The 19,543-nt window shown below is 35.6% G+C and overlaps 3 protein-coding genes across 4 annotated transcripts in view; 2 read left to right on the top strand and 1 right to left on the bottom strand.

The window, feature by feature from the left end:
- The window catches only part of LOC108368054 (inositol monophosphatase 2-like), a 29,420-nt gene extending 25,681 nt beyond the window's left edge, over window positions 1-3,739 (top strand). Inside the window, exons 2-4 of one of the 2 annotated variants that reach the window (XM_017622805.1) lie at window positions 2,322-2,968; window positions 3,096-3,199; window positions 3,289-3,739. In XM_017622805.1, the coding sequence (XP_017478294.1) occupies window positions 2,489-2,968; window positions 3,096-3,199; window positions 3,289-3,559 (855 nt within the window). In that variant the 5' untranslated portion in view covers window positions 2,322-2,488 and the 3' untranslated portion in view covers window positions 3,560-3,739. Of the gene's footprint in view, window positions 1-2,043; window positions 2,969-3,095; window positions 3,200-3,288 lie in introns of those variants that run through there. The other variant, XM_017622804.1, reaches the window with a different exon arrangement.
- Window positions 1-15,254, bottom strand: part of brm (ATP-dependent helicase brm) — a 32,482-nt gene extending 17,228 nt beyond the window's left edge. The window contains exons 1-2 of the mRNA XM_017622800.1: window positions 14,212-15,254; window positions 14,069-14,151 (exon numbers count right to left, since the gene is read on the bottom strand). Of these exons, the coding sequence (XP_017478289.1) occupies window positions 14,069-14,151; window positions 14,212-14,869 (741 nt within the window). The 5' untranslated portion in view covers window positions 14,870-15,254. The remainder of the gene's footprint in view (window positions 1-14,068; window positions 14,152-14,211) is intronic.
- Window positions 9,794-14,067, top strand: LOC108368052 (inositol monophosphatase 3-like). The gene is made up of 3 exons (XM_017622801.1): window positions 9,794-10,800; window positions 13,453-13,556; window positions 13,619-14,067. The coding sequence occupies exons 1-3, from the start codon at window positions 9,847-9,849 to the stop codon at window positions 13,887-13,889; spliced, it is 1,329 nt and encodes a 442-aa protein (XP_017478290.1). The 5' UTR covers window positions 9,794-9,846; the 3' UTR covers window positions 13,890-14,067.
- Window positions 15,255-19,543: the final 4,289 nt, after the last annotated feature.

The following is a 19,543-nucleotide window of genomic DNA, read 5'->3' as shown; positions in this document are numbered from 1 at the left end:
TTTTTTACCAAGAAATACGCTTATGATACAATTTTGGAAAATGGGCGTGGCACCGCCCACTTATGATCACATATATGTATCTCGCTAACCGTTCTAGCAATTTGAACCAAACTCGGTATGGTTATTGTGCTTGCCACATAAAAGCAAAGCGTTGAAAATTATTGAAATCGGACTAAAATTACGACCGCTTTTCATATAACGGTATATTTCAGAAATGAAACTGCAATATTTCGAAATCTAAGGACGCTAATTTACTTAAAATTTATACACCCCGGCTTATCGTGGAGCGGTAGCTTTCGGAAAGGTGGAAAACATATATTTAATAATTGCGCCGGGTATTTAATGTTCGGCTCCGCCCGAACTTAGACTTTCTTACTTGTTCATTTTATTGTTTTTAGTTTTTAATTTTCGATTTTTAGTTTGTTTTGTAACAGCATACAAATTCCCCAAACAATTTATGGGGAATGTTGCTTGAGTGGCAGTCCTTGGCCAGATATAAATCTGGGTCGTTCCGGTTACGTAGACCCTACTGTCGTGGAAACGTGTTTTTATTTTTATTTTTCTTTTTTTTTTGTTAATGTTTTCTCAATTTTCTTTGTTTTTAGTTTCTTATTTTTTTTGCTTTTTCTTCAGAATTTTTTACTATTTTTTATTTTTAAATTTTTTTATTGTTTTTATTTAGGGTTTTTATGTATTTGTACATTACTTTTCTTTGAATATTTGTTTTTTTCCTATTTATTTGGCCTAATAACAAATGAAGCGCAATAAAAATTGTTCATTATGTTTTCTTTAAATGCAATAAGGTTTTACTTTATCGAAAAGAGTTGCCACCTGGTAAATAATTACACTCAAGTTGTTTAATAATAAATGCCTTCAAATCCGCACCAACCGTTCGATTTTAAAAAGTGAGGTGTCAAATGAAAGGGATTCAGGTGCGGAAGTTCAATAAGGTTCAATAAGGAAAAGAGTTGCCACCAGTTAAGAAATTTGGCACAGATTATTTAAAAAGTTAAATCAATTGTTACAATATCAACCCAAATGGTTTCGAAAAGGCTTTATATATATTAACTACTTGTAGGAGGGTTGCCACATGTTCAAAAAATTTAATTCAATTTTAATTAAAGGAGTTTCGTAAGTTAATAAGTTAACACTATATGGGTGTCAGACAAAAGAGGTTTCCAAACTACTATCTTAGGAAATTTTTTGAAGGGTTTGGGTTGCCACATATTTGAAAAGTCGAATTAAATTATTTTATTTTATGCCCAAGTTACATGAAATATTAAAACTGGATTTCAAATGAAAAAGTTTTAAGAAATATTTAGTTTGACAATTTAGAATATTTTTGATGTGTTTGAGGACAACCCTCGATTATTTAATAAATTAAATGAGGTACTAAACGATGGTTATCAATAGAAATGCCACGCGTTTTAAAAATAATTCCAACTTAATTCATCAGTTACTTGAAATATTTGTAAAAATGTCATACGAAAAATTTTTAAGGAATTTTGGTTCGAAAATAATTTTTAAGAGGGTTGCCACTTAAAAAACCAAATTCAAATTAATTCTTCAGTTAATTGAAATACATATGTATAACAATGCCAGACGATAAAAAGATTTTAGTTTAAAAATACTTTTAAAGGGGTTGCCAATTGTTTGAAAAGTCGAATTTGTTTTCCTTATATACAAGTACATAAATGCAATATCGAAATATTAGTGTCAAACGAAAGAGTTTTAAGAAAACTATAGGCTGATAATATACTTTTAATTATGGTTGCCATCTATTTTTTTGAAATTCATCACATCAGCAAAGTTATTTCGAATTTGCAATATGCAATGTGCAATACGTGTTATTTTTTGAAGCTAGAACTTTTTAGCAATACAGCGAGATTTCAAATTTGATTAAATGAAAACCCACACCATGCGAGACCTCTCATCACTCAGAAATGGTTTAAATGAATCATTAAGAATATTTTTAGATGTTTTTAACAGGGTTTCACCTGTTTAAAAATATAAATTCAATTTTGGCGTTTGAACGCCATGCGGGTTCACTAGTTGCTTATATTACTTCTTCCTTTTTTATTTTTTACCATCCAGCCCTAAACCTTATTGCGGTTTAACACTTATGCAGTTGATTTCATCTCTTTTCCCCACCTTTCAATTATAGAAGAAATCCCGTTTGTCCGGAAAAAATTTCATCTGAGCAGCAAAAGCTAATGATGTGACTAGCAAAATTTTATTTGTACAAGAGTTTAATACGCTGAAAGCACTAAGTATGTATATCGGCACAAACTTTTTCTCTCCTCTCTCTTTCCACTTAGCAGCAAACTATAAAAAGTGTACGCTCAACAGTTGCCAGTAGCAGGTGATGCATTGATGTAAAAAGACGTGCTAAAAAGCGTAGAGGAACCAAAATAAACACCAGACAGTAAGCTTTGTGAAAGCGTTTTCTCGCTTATACATTAACATAAAACCATAACAACAAATCAAAATGTCTGGAAAAACTGCCGACCAGACAATACGCAAATACTATAATGTCGCATTGGAATTGGTAATGAAATGTCGTCCAGTAGCAATGGAAGGTTATGAGAAAACCGAAGCTGTCTTTGACACAAAAGCAGCCTACTTTGATTTGGTAACAGAATATGATAAAAAATTGGAGGATCTACTCATCACGGAGTTGCAAAAAGCCTTTCCCGAATCAAAGTTCATTGGTGAGGAAGATATGGCGGCGAATAAGAAGAAGCCAGAGCTGACAGATGTACCCACATGGATAATTGATCCCATAGACGGAACAACAAATTTTATACACCGTTTTCCTAATTGGTGTATTTCAGTCGGTTTGACTATACGCAAGGAATTAGTGGTGGGTGTAGTGTATTTACCAGCGGTAAATGAAATGTACTCGGCGTGGATGGGACATGGCGCTTATCTTAATGGGCAGCCTATCAGTGTTAGCAAGTGTACTAATGTGAGTAGATGAAGAGTTGTTGAGATTTTTTAATTCATTTTAATTTTTATAGTTTTATGATAGTTAAGAGATAAAAGTAATAAAAAATTTATATTTTATACTTGACTTTTCATTATTTTCTTTGCAGATCAAAAGCGCTGTTATAGGGGCAGAAATGTCACTTATTCTGCCGGCACCTGTGCGAGATAAAAATGTTAAACGCCTGTGTAAGGTAGCATCGAATTGCAGTGGGTTAGTTATGATGAATAGATAATAATTTTTATTTGAGCTAAATCCCAAAAAAAAAACTTACATATTCTCTCTCTTCCGCATTATTTCAGTTGCCGCGGTTTAGGCAGCGCCGCTGTATCCCTTTGCTATGTGGCGCGTGGCAGCATTGATTGCTTTTTCGTAGAGGATTTGCAAGCATGGGACATTGCTGGTGGTGCCTTAATAATACGCGAAGCTGGTGGCTATGTGTGCCATACAAAAGGTGGCGAGTTTTCAGTATTAAAACCCGATTGTATAGCTGCAGCAACACCTGAACTAGCTAAGGATGTGATAGCTTTGATCGAGGAAGCTGATCAGTTGACCGAATTTACTTTTACGTGAATAACTTCTAGTGAATGATAGCCCAAGCGAAAACCACCATATTATTACAAAATAAATACAGTGAATGCGTAAGGTTTCTAATTTTCATCAGAAAGTGCTACAATTTAGGAAATAATAAATAAAAAATAACTAAAAAAAAGTTTTTAAGACAAGATTTTAAAATTGGTAAATAAAAGGAAGAAAAATCGACTCCCGTACCACCTAGCGGCTAAATTTTGTTTGGAGTAATTTTTTCCATTGCATTAATATTCCTAGGTTCTAAATATGAAACAAATCGTACCATAAATACGGATTTTCCAAATATCCCGACTCCTGCATCACCTATCGACCAATATTTTTGTGGAGTTATTCCTTTTCAAATATCTCGAAACCTACGCAACCTAGCGGATTAATTGTCATCGGGTTCTACGAAGTTTCAAGTTTCTATGTAGATCTCCGCACGGTAGTGCCCTCTTTTTAGTGTTTGTCCGAAGAGGGCAATTATAAGGCGAAATTTTTTGGTAGAAATGAAAACGCCATTAATAAAAGCTTTTAAAATACATATCGTCGTTTAAAATACAAAACCTCGTATCAACAAAATGCAGAACCGCGTATCAAGATAATCGAAACCCGCGTATGTGAGGTTGCATAAATTATTTTGTGGAGAGTAAAACACTCATATTTCAAATTGGTCCCCTTTTTTATAAAGCAATCGCAATTTCTGGCTAGTATAATTCAGGACGAATGGATAAGAGTTGAGTCAAGAGCTTGTGTGAGGAAATCCAATTTTTGTCAATTACGCGGTTTTGCAGAACGACGATACGCGGTTTTGTACTTTAAACGACGATATGTATGTGTACATACACAGACAAAATATATTTGGGGTATTCACAACGTTGTCGTAAGTGTCGTATTGTTGTTTGTCGTAAATTTTAAAGGCCTAAAAAATATATTAAGTGGGTCGCAAAGTACCATCAAAGGCATATCTTAAATTTTCGCAGTGTTAAAAAATAGTTGGTTGTGGTTTCAAGTTCTCTAAACATTTATTTATGCTTTTAAATATTACGACATACAAGAATACGACACTTACGACACCGTTGTGAATCCACCCATTGTTTCGATTTATTGCAGATAGTGAAACTTTATACGGAACTTTCTTTTAAATCATTAGATTAGAAAGGGATTATTCTGAAGAGATTAGCTGCAGTTCACATAGATATGCATAACTATGTATGTACGTACTAAGAATACTTTTGTGACTGGCAAAAATCTTCTGTCAAAATTTTTCCCAGGTGCTGGCGGCTAATGATTTTATTCCCGCCGTGGATTTTGTTGCCTATCGCTGTATCGAGAGCCGGGAAGGAAGGAAGGCTGTCGAACGCAATACCCGTGTTATTAGAATGGTTTAAGGCAGTGGTCGGCATTCTAACACATTCAAACGATTCAATAAGTGAGAAGGTGTGCGTTAAATGCACTGCTCAGCTTCCGCTCTTCGTACACGTGTGAAACACACATGTGCTCAGAGAGCGTTCAGTGACCTATGGCCTGCTGACCACAGGTTTAAGGCAGTGCCCGCCAAAAAGAGAAAAGTCTTAAAATGAGAATGTATTAGTTATGAAACAAAAAATGAGAATGTGTTGGTGGTAATGCACGGAAAAAAATTTCTGTGTTTTATTACTTATTATAAAAACTTTGGTATGTTTTTTTGCCGTTTTTTTCATTGTGCGCTATTTTTTAGATCTAACCAACATAGAAACGTATAATGAAAGTTAACGGCCCTAAGAAAGGAAAAAGTTGGTAAAATTTTATATGTCTTGTACAAAATTATTATTATTATTTTATAATTTAGGTGTGGATTTCTGAGCAAAAAAGATAACGTGCTTCGAGTACTCTGAATATTAAAAGAAAATTTCGTTGATTTCAAGTAGAAATAAAATAAAAATATAATATATATATCTAATATATATATATTTTAAAATTAGGTAAAACTTGACATTTAAGAACAATTTAAAATAACGATTAAACCAAAAGATAAATAACAAAACATATTGTCTGTTTTAATTGAGGACTAGTCTGGTATTAAAAAAAAATACATAATTCACAAAGTTATTTTAATATGAAGAAAAAGCACGACTTGGTACCATATACATACCTATTTCTAGAGGTGTATGTACGAAAAATTGTGTTATAAAATTTTTGAATGAATATTCATTCATTCTGCTCAGTGTACCTACTTTATTCAACAATAATGCGTCATCAACCTACTTCGCCTATTGTTTGCATGCAACTAAATAAAATTTGTTGCTCTTCTACTCTTTCTGTTGACGTTCGGATTGTGTACGTGTAAGAAGCCGATTGTGTACATGTGAAATGCCGAATATAGTTCGTTTCCCAGGAACGTGTTTGGCGGGCACTGGTTTAAGGTAAGGATTTCTATTCCATCGCCCCCCATATCCGATTCCAATTCCAATTTATTTTAAGGGTATTGCGTTGTAGCTCACGAATGATACTGGCATGAGCCAAATTTTTCGGTGGGATTAATTAAATAGATCAACACCCCTATGCTGTAATCCGAAAGTTCGTAGTTACGAATTCGTAGCTCCGTTCCGAAAATTCGAAAATTGGTATGCTGTAATCCGATCGTAACTATCAACGGCGTTACCAACTAAAATAGTGAAATTCGAAGTTCTTAATCAGCTGCTTTGACAGAAACAAATCAAAATAAATATAATCGCAAGTGAACAGTGAAATTAAAAAAAATTGTTTAATCGTATTTGAAAAAGCTTTTCCTTAATTAAGTAAAATAGAATGGATTCAGTGGCCGGTGCACTTTTGTCTCAGGAGGAAGAACATGCTGCAGTCAACTGTTGCATTAATATACAAAGGAGATTGCTACGAGACAGTTCTGATCCATTTACCTTAAATGATAAATATATGTTCCCTCTTTTTAAGGGCGTCCATTCAACTAAATATTGTGTTGCTTTAAATCTTGCAACGCTTTCCCAAAATTCCACCACATCCTCTTTAACTATTACAAAGCCTCGGGCAATGTCCGGCTTTCGCTCATGCTTTCCACCAGTTTTTCGTATTGCGAGCGATTTGTTGTGATTGTCGACATGATAATTTTGTAAACATTTAATAATACATTGGTTTTTATTCACACTTCAACTTAAATACATATTTTTGTGTTTCCACACTTAATTTTATTGATATTTTAAATGAATTCGCTTCGCTCCGACACCAGTTGCTCTTCGTAGAAAATTTCCGACAAATACATACAAATTACAGCTACGTCGGATTCAGGCATACCAACGTTACGAATTTCGAAGATGGTCTCCGAATTTCGAAATTACGATACGGCAACGCGGATTACAGCATACCAATTTTATGATTCGTAGCAAAATCGAATCTACGACGGATTACAGCATAGGGGTGCAAATTTCGCTTGGGGAAACACAACCTATTTTCGTTTGTATATCCAGAATCGCCGCTGCTACGATGCCGTCTCTCCACACTCCAGATTTTTGAAGATTGAAGCTATTGTGTTAGTGTTTGTAGCTATCTTTCATCATACATACATACATATGTACATATATTTGATTGGTTTCTGAATTGTGTGAATATTTTTGTTTTTGGACCACATCCATTTATAAATACATATACAAAAATGAAAAGGAGCAGGATCTACGAGCTTTGCATTGTATGTGGCCAGAGCCAAGACGTTAAAGTGGTGCGATACTTTAAGCCGCCCAGTTTTGAAGTTAGAAGACTTCGTTAGGAGAACAGCTGCGGTGTTCAATTGGAAGATTCTTCCCGTGTGTGTGAAAATCATTTCAACGCGAATGATTCCATTACTAGACCATTGCAGGCAAATATTTGTACGCGCATGCGTTTATACCCGAATACAGTTCCCATGCCCTGGGAGGTTCTTGTGCCTGAAATGTCTGAAGCACACGAAAGTTCAGAAGTGACAATATCAACTGTTGATGGGCAGACGCAAACTGAGTAAAAGGGTCATACATGATACCAGCAATTTTTAACAACTTAAACGGGAAAAAGATCTCTCATTGCAAAATTTTTATCAAGAAATTTTTAGAATAAAGTCTTCATATAAATTTACAAGAAAACATTAAATCATCAATTTTATAAGTGCCGGATGTTTTTTTAGAATTTCATTTAAATAAGAAACTAAAGGCGCAAAAACATTAATAAATACAAAGAAATGTTTAAAACAGTTTCATAAAAAATTTCTTTCATTTTATTCACGTGGTTTCCTTTATGAGGTATTCGTTCTGTCCATATATATACATATGTCTATATATACAGCAATTAAAATTCAACGAAGATAATATTGAAGTTTCAATTGATGCTAAGTTGTAGCAAACATAGCACTCGCACCTCAAAGGGTTAATTTGTTGTTTACAGTTTTTTTTGGCATTATAACTAGCTACATGAGAGTTTGAGCTGGTTGTCACTTCTACCTTATTAAACATGCCTTGATTGACAAAAATAAAAATATTTAGGTGTATCTCGATTCAGCTGAACTTAGTTATACATACATACATCTATAAGTCAATTATCAGTATGCAAATGAGATAAGATAAAAATACGATAAGAGCGAAAAGTTAACGGGTACGCTAAATATAAATCCCAATAAACATTTTGGCGAACGTTCGAAAATAACCTTCAAATCCAATATGAATTTCGAACTGAGAACCAACTCATAAACAACCTTAGTTTTCCAACGTTCATAGTATATTCGAAAAAAAAATGGAAACCATAGTAACAATAGAGAAAATGAAATCCAGCTCATTCTCGAAGGGAAATATAAGAAAATCCCTCTCTCTCGTTAAAATTCCAATTCGATAATGGGCAAGATTTCGAATTCATAACGAAAGAAAAATTCATTGGATAACGAAGATTTCGTTTTGCTGGAGAATGGCCTAGTTCTCGCATCGAATACTAACCTATTTCACATTCGTTATCGAAGGTAAGACTCGAAAAAAATATTGGTTTTCCAATCGTTTTCGAATTGTTAACTCAGACGAATGTTTATTGGGATACCACATATGTATAATAGGTGCTCAAACTTTTATTTTAATGTATGTATGTATATATAAGTTTATACGTGTATATGTACATTATTAGAGTGGTCCTTAAAAAATTAAATGAGCGCCACGCCTTAACCGACTCCAATCGCGGCCAAAAATTTATATGTGATATCTTCGACTATAGTAGTGTCGATTTTGGGTATTAGATGAAAAATAGTAATTTAAATTTTTTGAGTCTCCATAGAGGAATCTGAACTTTGCCCCCCTGTAAGACACGCCTTAACTGTCTCCAATCGGGGCCAAAATTTATGTCATATCTTCGACTATAGTAGTGTCGATTTTGGGTATTAGATGAAAAATAGTAATTTAAATTTTTTGAGTCTCCATAGAGGAATCTGAACTTTGCCCCCCTGTAAGACACGTCTTAACCGTCTCCAATCGGGGCCAAAATTTATGTCATATCTTCGACTATAGTAGCATCGACGAAGGGGTTGAGGCTTAGGAAATTTGGTGTAAAATGGGGTTTAAGGGTCACCCTAGGGTACATACATTAGGGCGAATTAATTTGTATGGGAGATTTATTCCGACTGTGCGCGTTAGCATCGAAGGCCGCTACATGTAGTTCTAAGAAACTTTGTCGACGAGACCATGGGTCTAAAATAAATTTGAAGAATGCCAAATTCCGAAAATGGGTTTCTAAGCATTTTTCTGTAGTGCCGTAAATAATAGCTTAAATTTTAAGACTTCAACCAAAGGGCGCAACAGTGAACATTTTCACTTTTTTTTCGAAACCTGTTTCCCCAAATTGCCAAACTCCAAATTTATTTCAGAAACACGGTTTCTTCGGCAAATTTGCTTAGAATTACACGTAGAGTCCTCTTAGGCTATAGATGCATAGTAAAAAAAAAAATAAAAAATGAACCGCCCTAATGTACATATGAAGAGAGGGTAGACACTCTCACAAAAACAAAAATTTTTTTATTAGCAAACTGGTGTCTACAAAAAATATTCCACACACAATTCATCGTAGGTGCTTTTTGGGACGTCGACAAGCCAATTATTAACAAGTAGGTACCTATTATGCGCCTTAAAAATTAAGTAAATATATAAAATAAAGACATATTGCAAAGTAAGAGTATCAAATATGGGCGAATTTTTTGATTTTTTTTAAATGCCGCTGAGCAGTTTTAAAAGCAAAAATAATGCATTCACACATACATACATGTGTATATTTTAGCTAGATGTTTATCTTTTTACATGCAGTCATTCAAAGAGAGCGTGATAAAAAAAATCGCATACACATTCAAACTCAGAATAAAAATCGCCAGTTCACAAAATTTTGTTTGCGAACAAAAGAGTTCTAAGAGCTTTAGTTTTTCTTATTTTCTTCTCACACGCTCACACTCTGCATTACACTCATCTCAAATTTTACGACGAGCAACCGCAATTTATATAAAAATGCTGAATCAGTGGTTGGCGATTCATCTTTGTAATAAGAACGTACTCAGTAAAAGCACAGCTGGAATAGTAATCACAGTAACAATAAATAAAAGCATAACAAATTTTAAGCAAAGCGAGAATAGTGGAATAACAAAACACACTGCAGTCACCACCAGCAACACCACCAACGCCTTCCATCCGCCGGCAGGAAGTCTCAGACGTTACTTCCAAACTCACTTTGTCTATCCACTGACCCCATTTGCTCGCCGTAAACGCACAATAACAACAAAAATGCCAAATACAAGTGATGATACGAGTATACGTAACTATTATAATGTAGCTTTAGAATTGGTAATGAAATGTGGTCCACTAGTACGTGAAGGTTATAGCAATGCTAATGCGGATTTTAAAGAAAAAGCAGCATTTTTTGATTTAGTCACTAAATATGACAAAGATATTGAAGATATACTCGTTGAGGGTTTAAGCAAAGCTTTTCCAGAATCGAAATTTATTGGTGAGGAAGCTGTAGCCGAAAGTGGTAAAATGCCAGAGTTGACTGATGCGCCCACATGGATTATTGATCCAATAGATGGTACAACAAATTTTATACATCGCATACCATATTGGTGTATATCGGTCGGTTTGGCTGTAAATAAGGAATTGGTAGTGGGTATTGTGTATAATCCGATTGCAAATGAAATGTACTCAGCGTGGAAGGGACATGGCGCTTATATGAATGGACAACGTATTCGTGTTAAGAATTGTACCAAAGTTAGTATTTTATATTTGAGCACATAGCAACTGTATATATGTATGTACATACTTATGTATGAAAGGGACAGTCCCATATGTTCGAAAATCCAGCTGATCAGTTTTAGGAATAGTAATCAAAAATATATCGGTTGTTATCATTTAGAGTGTATTGGTAGCGCATTTCACAAAACGAAAACAATCAGCAAATATCGGTAAGAGAAAAAACACCAATCATATATTTTACACCAACAATCGAATAGGTAGAATAATAAGAGCGTGTCAGACGTGGCAATATATTTCGATGCAATAAATTTCGGAAAGGCTGTCAAATTGAGAAATCAGTTGCATTAGCAGTCACACCTTGCATGGAAAGTGTCTTTCGAAAGAGGTTTTTATTTCCGAACGGCGAATTGCAGGAAAAATTTCTGAAATCGCTTTTGGCTGTTCACACAGCGAATGAGTTTCTGGCAATCTTTCTCGATACTAAAATGCAACCATGGGCGGTGGGGTTGTCGTTTGTTTGCTATTCCTCTTGTAAAAGCGATAAAATATAGGTTATAATTAACATATTTGCCGTGAAAACCAAAATTTTACGATTAAGTATATTAAGCAAAATAATATATTTCAAGCATTTTTGATATTTAATGCAACAATATTTTTTTATCATTTTACACAAATTCACGATCAGGGCCACACGGCAACACTCGATTAGTTTGACAGCACTTGCAGAAGAAATGAAAATTGCTAGTGCAGCACGAGCAAGTTGAAATATATTTCCGAAATCGATTTTCGCTCTTGCTGTTGCAGTCCCACCTTGCAACTTTTATTTCTGAAACTGATTTCCGAAAGGTGACAGAAAGATCTTTCTGGCTGTTCACACATCGAAATAAAATTTCTCTTTCTCAATTTGACAGCGAATTGCGTGCGAAAGACGGAAATATTGCCACGTCTGACAGGCTCTATAGAACAGTTAAACTATGTTTTTGTATACATTACCAGCAAAAAACTTTCACCCTTCAACACTTCCAAAACAATAACAAGTCGTAAAGAAAATTAGGTAGGGTAAAATAAGCTAAGTTTTTCTTAAGTCATTTCGTTCATTGACCAGAACAACAACAACTCCCTGTAGCTATTTCGCTCTTGTTATAGTAGGACCTACGTTCTCGAATGACCCAGATATGTAGCCAAGGACTATCACAAGACCCACAACAGTAGGGAACGACCCAGATCAATATCTGGCCAAGAACAAAAAGTCTTGGGGGAATTTATATGCTGTTACAACAAAAACAACAAGAGCAAAATTATCCAAAACTTTTGGGGATTTTTTAGGTTATTCTGACAATGACTAAAACTAGAACCACAGCACTAGGTCGACTCTGCCTTAACTCATCAGTTCAAAATTGCCAGTCAAAGGCCACCACCTCAGTCCTCTCCTAAACTACAGGATATGTTGGGTCACCAATATAACCATATATAAGAAAACTTCACATTAAAGCCTTAATTCAAGGGCTAGGATTGACACACACATTTATCTCCCGAAATTTGTAGGATTTATAGGCTGTTAACAGGGAAGAAGTGACATTTTTTACAATCCCATACAAAAAGGTGCGAAAAAAAGACTAATGTCAAACTAAAGAATTAAGAACTTAAGAATTTTTTTTTTTCATTGCTCGCGCAGTATTTTATCCAAGTCGTTGAATTTATAAATGGTTTTACAACTTTTTTACTACGAATGCTGGGCAAATTTACGTAGAGAGATTACTACAATGGGAGATAAGATCATATTTTGCTGCGAGGACGATTAATACTGCAAATATTTACTTTTTAAACAGTTGATTTCATCAAGTTGGATAATCTGCGAGTAATTATTGTATACTACCCTGCCCACCTTTAGTTCATAAACTCCACAATTTTAGTTCATACACACTTAAAGAAGAAATATTTCAAAGGGTATGTACTAAAGGTAACGTAACATACAAAAAAAAAAAATTGAGAAAAACTGTTTTAAAAATTTTAGTGAGTTATTTCTGCTTCAACAAAAGCCAATGATAACTTAAATGTATAGTAAAAAAAATGTAATCTACTTTCATTTAGATATGTNCAACTTTCTTTCCTAGTAAATTTGTTTGCTTCTCGAAGCATTGATCCATCCTTTGCAAGGCCCAGTAATCAGCGGTCGTGCTGCCGAGTTGGGCGAACGTTCCAAAAGCTGCTATTCAATCGCTTGTTTTGTATGGAAAAAGGTTTCACAAGCAAATGGATTTTAACAACTTATAATTTTCGTGAGAAAAAATTAAAAATATTTGACATTTTCGAGACCAAATAATTTGAAAATAAATCAAATCAGCTGCTCTACTGATACTACCTGTTCAATGTACCTTGGTACATAGATACATATTAACTGAGGTGTGCACTGCGACCAGATCTACTAAGCCTCCTTGCTCAGATATCTTGACAGATACCATTATACCATTATACATTTTACTGGGGAGCGAGAAAAGTTTTTTTTTATCATTTTTAGGTATCATAAATTCAAAATACATTTACTTCAAATTTACCACAGAACAAAGTGTAAACATTTTTCATTATTTCTACGTATTCGTAAAATAAAATAATTAACGGCATAATGTTTAAGGTGTAAAAGTTCTAATAGATTCAAAATCATTTCAGATGAACCATGCCGTTTTAGCTTATGAAATTTCGCTCGTCCACGCACCTTTAGTACGTGATAAAAACGTTAAACGTCTTTCGAAACTTGCTGCTAATAGTTTGGGGTATGCACAAAGTCTAATTAATACGCTAACAAAATGCCTAATTAATTTTTTTTTGTTTACAGTTCTCGTTGCATTGGCAGCGCAGCACTGACGCTCTGCTACGTCGCACGCGGTAGCTTTGATTGTTATCATGTGGAAGATCTACAACCTTGGGATATAGCAGGTGGTGCAGTTATATTACGTGAAGCCGGCGGTAATCTCTATCACACTAAAGGTGGTGAATTTCACATAATGAAGCCTAACTTGATAGCTGCAGCTACACCAGAGTTGGCAAAGGTTATGGTCGGTTTGATTGAGGAGGCCGATGCTTTGACACATTTCACGTTTAAATAATTATTTATAAATTTTAATTTATACCGATTTCGTTTCTACAAAAAATTTTGCCTTCTCATCGACGTCTCTTTAGTGTTTGTGCCTAGAGCGCAAGAAGGTTGCATTTTTCGGTAGAAAAGAAATCGGCATTAGCTTCAAAGTATTGCAATTTTAATAAAATAAAATATTTTAAAACTTACGTTTGGCGGCATTCCATGAGTTTGGTAGCCCATTGGTGGCATGTTGGGTCCTTGTGGCGGCATTTGCATACCCATATGTGGACCTACAGGAATATGTTTACATTATATTTGGAAAATAATTATTAATATATCAAATTACGAACCCATGCCTTGATGATGCGGTGGCATGTGATGTCCTTGTGGGGGTGGACCCGGTTGTCCAGGCGGTCCTTGTACTGGTGGCCCATTCATATGCTGCGGCGGTGCCCCTTGTACACCCGGTTGCTGCTGCGGTCCCGGTGGTCCGTGAGGCGGTGGTACGCCGTGTGGTGGTGGTGCATGAGACATTGGTGGTCCATTTCCTGGAGCACCTCCACTACCCGGTGGTGGAGGGCCATGCTGACCGGGTGGCTGTTGGCCATGAGGTGGTGGGCCATGCTGGCCTACACCATGCTGTCCTGGCGGCATTGCACCGTGTTGTTGGTGTTGCGGAGGTCCATGTGGAGAGCCATGTGGTGGAGCATGTTGCATTGGATGAGAATATGGTCCGCCAGGATGCCCGGGTGGTGGTGGTGCACCATGATGACCACCCGGCGGTAATGGACCATGTTGACTATGTGGCGGTGGTGCTTGCATATGCGATTGCTGCGGTGGGCCATGGGGCGGTCCAGGCGGTCCTGCCCCGGAAGGTCCCTGTGGACCTTGTGGCCCTTGAGTCATTTGTTGATGCGGATATGGGCTGTGTGGCGATGGCGAGGGACTTTGAGCAGGCGGCGCCTGAGGCGGCGGCATAGGGCTGTTCGCCGGCGAGGGTGAAGTCATATTCACCCTTTTAAGGTAGTTGATTATGAATAGACACAGAAAAGTCCGATTAACACCTAGTTCTTTTTAATTGGTGTGAGAGATACGACCAATACAAAATCTTTTGAGGTTGCGTACGGATTTTTCTACCGTGTTTTACGGAAAAAAAATAAACTTTCCACAAGTCTATACACTCATTTGTGAAGCATCATTCACGGTGTGCGCACGCACATAATTTTCTTTACTTTTTATGGTTCAAATTGGTGAATTTTTCACTTTTTCAGAGCACACACACGAAAACTTTTTTGCAAAGTAGACGCGAAAAGAAAATTCAATGGCTGCCATTGAAGTACTGAAAAACGTCAGCGTCACGTTGGTAGGCCTGCGAACCGGCTGTCAAATGTGTGTGCTATCGATCTTTAATCGGTTGGAGTTTGCGGCAGTGTTGGAACACCTACCCTGCAAAAACGGCTGACCATCATGAACGAAAGACGCAGATCACGCGGGAAGGAAAGAACGAAAAAAGTTATTTTCTAGCTGCCGAAATCTCGACGCCATCTTTGTTGTAAGAAGTAAACAACGAAGAGAACGGAGAAAACCGCGAAATTGTTGAACGCAAGAAAAATCATTTTTATTATGCAAATTCTTCTATAAATCATGTCGTTCTGTTAAATTATCCTTTATCTTATGTGTACACACGTTGACACAAGCGAAAATTAAGAAAATTGCAGTAAAAAGCCACCACCAAAATGTAAACAACGAAGAAATGTAAACAAACGGCTAATGTCAAAATCGTTCAACTTTTTTCCTAAATGCGATACTAACGGGCTAGTCTCCTGCCCGCGTGATCTTGTCTTTTTGGTACATGGCTGACCATATCGGAAAGAAACTATCGATTGTAGGCTCGCATACATATGTAGCCCCAAAGCATGGCCCCAAAGAACGTGAATCTATAAGAAGACACAACACGTTATAATTGTAACGAGTGGAAACATCAGGAGCGTGCTTTCTCTTTTGCTCAAATACGTTTTATGATTGGATGAAAAGAGAAGGCACGCTTCTAATGTCCACACTCGCTACAATTATAACGTGTTGTCTCCTCTTATAGATTTACGTTCTTTGGTAGCGCTTTAGTTGTAACTTAGGATAGTTTCGACTTAGTTTTGAACTAAATATGACTATGAATATGCGCCAATGCATATATATTTCAAACATCACTTTGCTTATAAATATTTGCCATTGTACCTTTAAACATTTGCCAATCCTCCCTTTAAAGATAAGAAACCTAACTGGTTTGGCCACTGATGGAGCCAATGTTATGGTTGGCGGGCTGAAAACATTATTGATTGCAGAAACCAAAGAACGTAAATCTATAACAGGATACGTTATAATTGTAGCTAGTGTGAACATCAGGAGCGTGCCTTCTCTTTTCATCCAATCTAGGAACGTATTTGGGCAAAAGAGAAGGCACGCTCCTGATGTTAACACTCGCTGCAATTATAACGTGTTCTCCCTACTTATAGATTTACGTTCTTTGCAGAAACCGATTTCGTTTCTGGAGACGGAAACCACTTTCCCATTCTTCAGTAATAATACTTACTGAATGCACAATATTTAATTTTATTTCTTATAATCGTTATGGTCTCTGAAATTAAGTTAATTGCAGCTGACTGACCAAGTTTTTAATTAGGGGATTTGCTGAAACTCGCAATGTCTTAAACCGTTTAAAACTCGTAAGTTTACGAGGCTTTTATGGGAACGGCCCCTTTGTGAAAAGTTGTAGAGAGGTGCGTAAAGTGTCTGTTTGACAGATCAACCAGGATTTTGTGAAACAATTTTTGTTTCGTAGTATTTTCCATAACATCCCGCCATCTTGTTTCTATCACTCTTGGCTAAAATACAATTAAAAATGTCGAAAATTACCAGCAACCCTAATCAATACAGTTTGTGAATGAAATTCATTCAATTAATTCCCTTATAATTTTTTAAATTTATTTTCATTATTTTATCATACATTTTACAGGATTATTCTGCATGATAAAAAAATAGGAAGGTAGAACCGCTGAGAGGAATTTTTCAAATTCTTGACGTTTGCAGGCAATTTAGTTTTAAAATTTTACACACAAACTCACACACACATTCTCGTTTTCAATCTCAAACAACAACAACTTTGAACAATTCCTTTTTTTACTCTCAAATTTATATAATTTTCAAATGTTGGTAAACTTCAAAATAAAATCATGGCTGACGAATTGAGAGAACGGTTCTACCTTACTATGTTTTTATCATGCTATTCTGCACGTTACCGAAGATTTTGTAACCGGAAAATTTGGGGTGTTCACAGTTCGTTCCAAATTGTGTCTGAAAATGTAGACGTCTACATTTTGAGACATCTTTAGCATCAAACTGTGAGCACCCCTTTCTAGCAGTCGTCGCAAAATCGTCTCAAAACTTTGATGGTGTTGCCAGACATTTCCTCTTTGCGTGCATTTTTTATATATCGCCTTTCGATTTTGTTTCTGAAAAATTGTAATTATTTAACTTAATTACCAATTCCTAATATTTGTTATTTCTTTTCCTTGATTTGTTTCTTTTCATCAGAAATTGCGCTCAAATTAAATGCAAATACAAAAAACGTGCCCAATAAATAAAAAAAATGTGATTAGTATTGCCATAATGCAACCCTGCTGCGAGGTTGCAAAATGTAGACGCGTAAAAAACATACCTTTGAGTGTGACAAAATGTAGACGGCGTCGTTTTCCAATTTTGTATGGGAAACAACAACACCACAGATTTTACGGTTAGAAAACATCTTAAAATGTAGACGTCTACATTTTCAGACACTATTTGGAACGAACTGTGAACACCCCAATTGTATTACCAAAAAATGTTACCAGTTCTTGTCACCGCGATTCTAGGTACGTTGGTAATGCAGTTAAAATATCCAGCAATTCAGCTATGAAGAATTGTGCAAATCCTGACATTGCATATTTCATGGGGCAATAATTTGTTACCAGTTTATGAGCTGGTAAAAAAATTTACCGGTTACAAGAGTACACAGAATGCGAAAAGGATTTAAAAATGTACAGGAACTTTATTTAGGGGTTACAAACTTTTTATTACCAGCGCAGAATAGACCTGTTAGTATAAAAATTGTGTGCCCTCGGCAACACTGAGGTTTACGAGGTCGTATGTGCATCAAATTTGCCTCGGAATTTTACGAGGGGCTCGTAACTAGAGCTGCGTACAAATCTTGACAGTTCTTTTACGAGGCTCGCAAATTTACGAGCTGTGCGAGGTTTGCGAGGCTTTTACGAGTTTAAGGAAAGACCCCTAATATCAGCAGTTCAAGTAACACCACCCATGAACCAATTAGAACAGATCTGACCGGTTGAGAAGCAGCCATTTGTAATAGCAATCGAGAAAAAATTATGTGGCGTTCGTAATTTTGAAGTTTGCTATTTCTGTTTTGCTTCTTTCTTTATGTGTTATTTGTTGGTAGTTTATTTCAGTGATTTTAAAGCTATTTTCAATAATTTTTTTGTGCCAATGTAATTAAAATGAAGTGCGCGGTGATTGGTTGCAAAAAACGTACAAAAATAATAAATTCGTTAGCACTAACATGTGCTACAAAATTGCTTGCATTTTTTTAATGCTTCTTAATTCTTTGTTTACTTTTCAAAGAAAATAACATGGCGCTGAAATTACAAATGTCAGCCAGGAAATTGCTTTTTTCTTTTGCTTCATCTTGTCAGATCTTGTGTACAGAGTTGCCAGATGTGGGGATTTTGCCCCTATTTGGGGATTTATGAAACCCTTTTGGGGATAGATTTTTTCGTTTGGGGATGTGGGGATTTTATGGGGATTTTTGTTTGGTTAAAAACTTTGATATTGAAATTAAACCATATATTTTTCTGGCTGCCCATAAAAATTTCTCGAATAAAGATTTTATTAGTACATACTTTTGCGCGATATGTTTGTAAGATTTTCCTAATGCCGTGAAAGCATTATTCGGCGCAGATGTCTGCTTTGATTGGCTGAACAAACAATTTTCGCAACAACCTTAACGAAAGAATTTCTAAAAAATAAATGGTATTCTTTAGCTATTTGAGACTTGTACTTTATTACACTAAAAAAGTTTGATTACTTTTTGGTTTTAAACTTTTATTTATGCTGTTTCTGTTGAAGATTGAATTATATTTTAAAAGAAAATTAGTAAAAAAAAATAAATAAACATATGCTGTAAAAACATATAACTTTGAATTTTGGTGCTAAATCTCTGAGCATAGTTGTATGTATAACCAAATGCCCTCATACATATATGTACATACGTACATATGCATATATAAATTTGTGAAAATGTGTAGAGAAAAGTATTCACAACTGTAATAAAATGAAGACTGTGTTAAAATGAAAACTGTATTAAAATGAAAACTGAATTAAAATGAACTAACACAAATGTGAATGCATGCTTTTTTTATTTCTTACTAAAGGGGATTTAAAAGAAAAATGGGGACTTTTTGGGGATAACTGCGGCCCGATATGGGGATGGGGGACAAAAATATTCTGGCAACACTGCTTGTGTAGTTGGATCATGAACACCACCGTGTATAGAAGCGCCTTGGTCTCCACATTACACATTAGGCTCATTCCTTATCTTTTTGGACTAAAATCTGAAAAATGTCAAAATGCCAG

Source organism: Rhagoletis zephyria, unplaced genomic scaffold (assembly GCF_001687245.7).
Source record: "Rhagoletis zephyria isolate East Lansing unplaced genomic scaffold, Rhagoletis_zephyria_1.1 Rzeph_scaffold_02937, whole genome shotgun sequence".
Lineage (NCBI taxonomy): Eukaryota > Metazoa > Arthropoda > Insecta > Diptera > Tephritidae > Rhagoletis > Rhagoletis zephyria.
Note: the sequence above shows the minus strand (reverse complement) of the source record. Positions and strands in the feature narration are given on the sequence as shown.

Coding starts and splice junctions, on each gene's coding strand:
- LOC108368052 (XM_017622801.1), top strand. CDS start 9,847: ATGCAGTCATTCAAAGAGAGCGTGATAAAAAAAATCGCATACACATTC. Junction 10,801..13,452: donor GTGTTAAGAATTGTACCAAA/GTTAGTATTTTA, acceptor AAATCATTTCAG/ATGAACCATGCCGTTTTAGC. Junction 13,557..13,618: donor CTTGCTGCTAATAGTTTGGG/GTATGCACAAAG, acceptor TTTTGTTTACAG/TTCTCGTTGCATTGGCAGCG.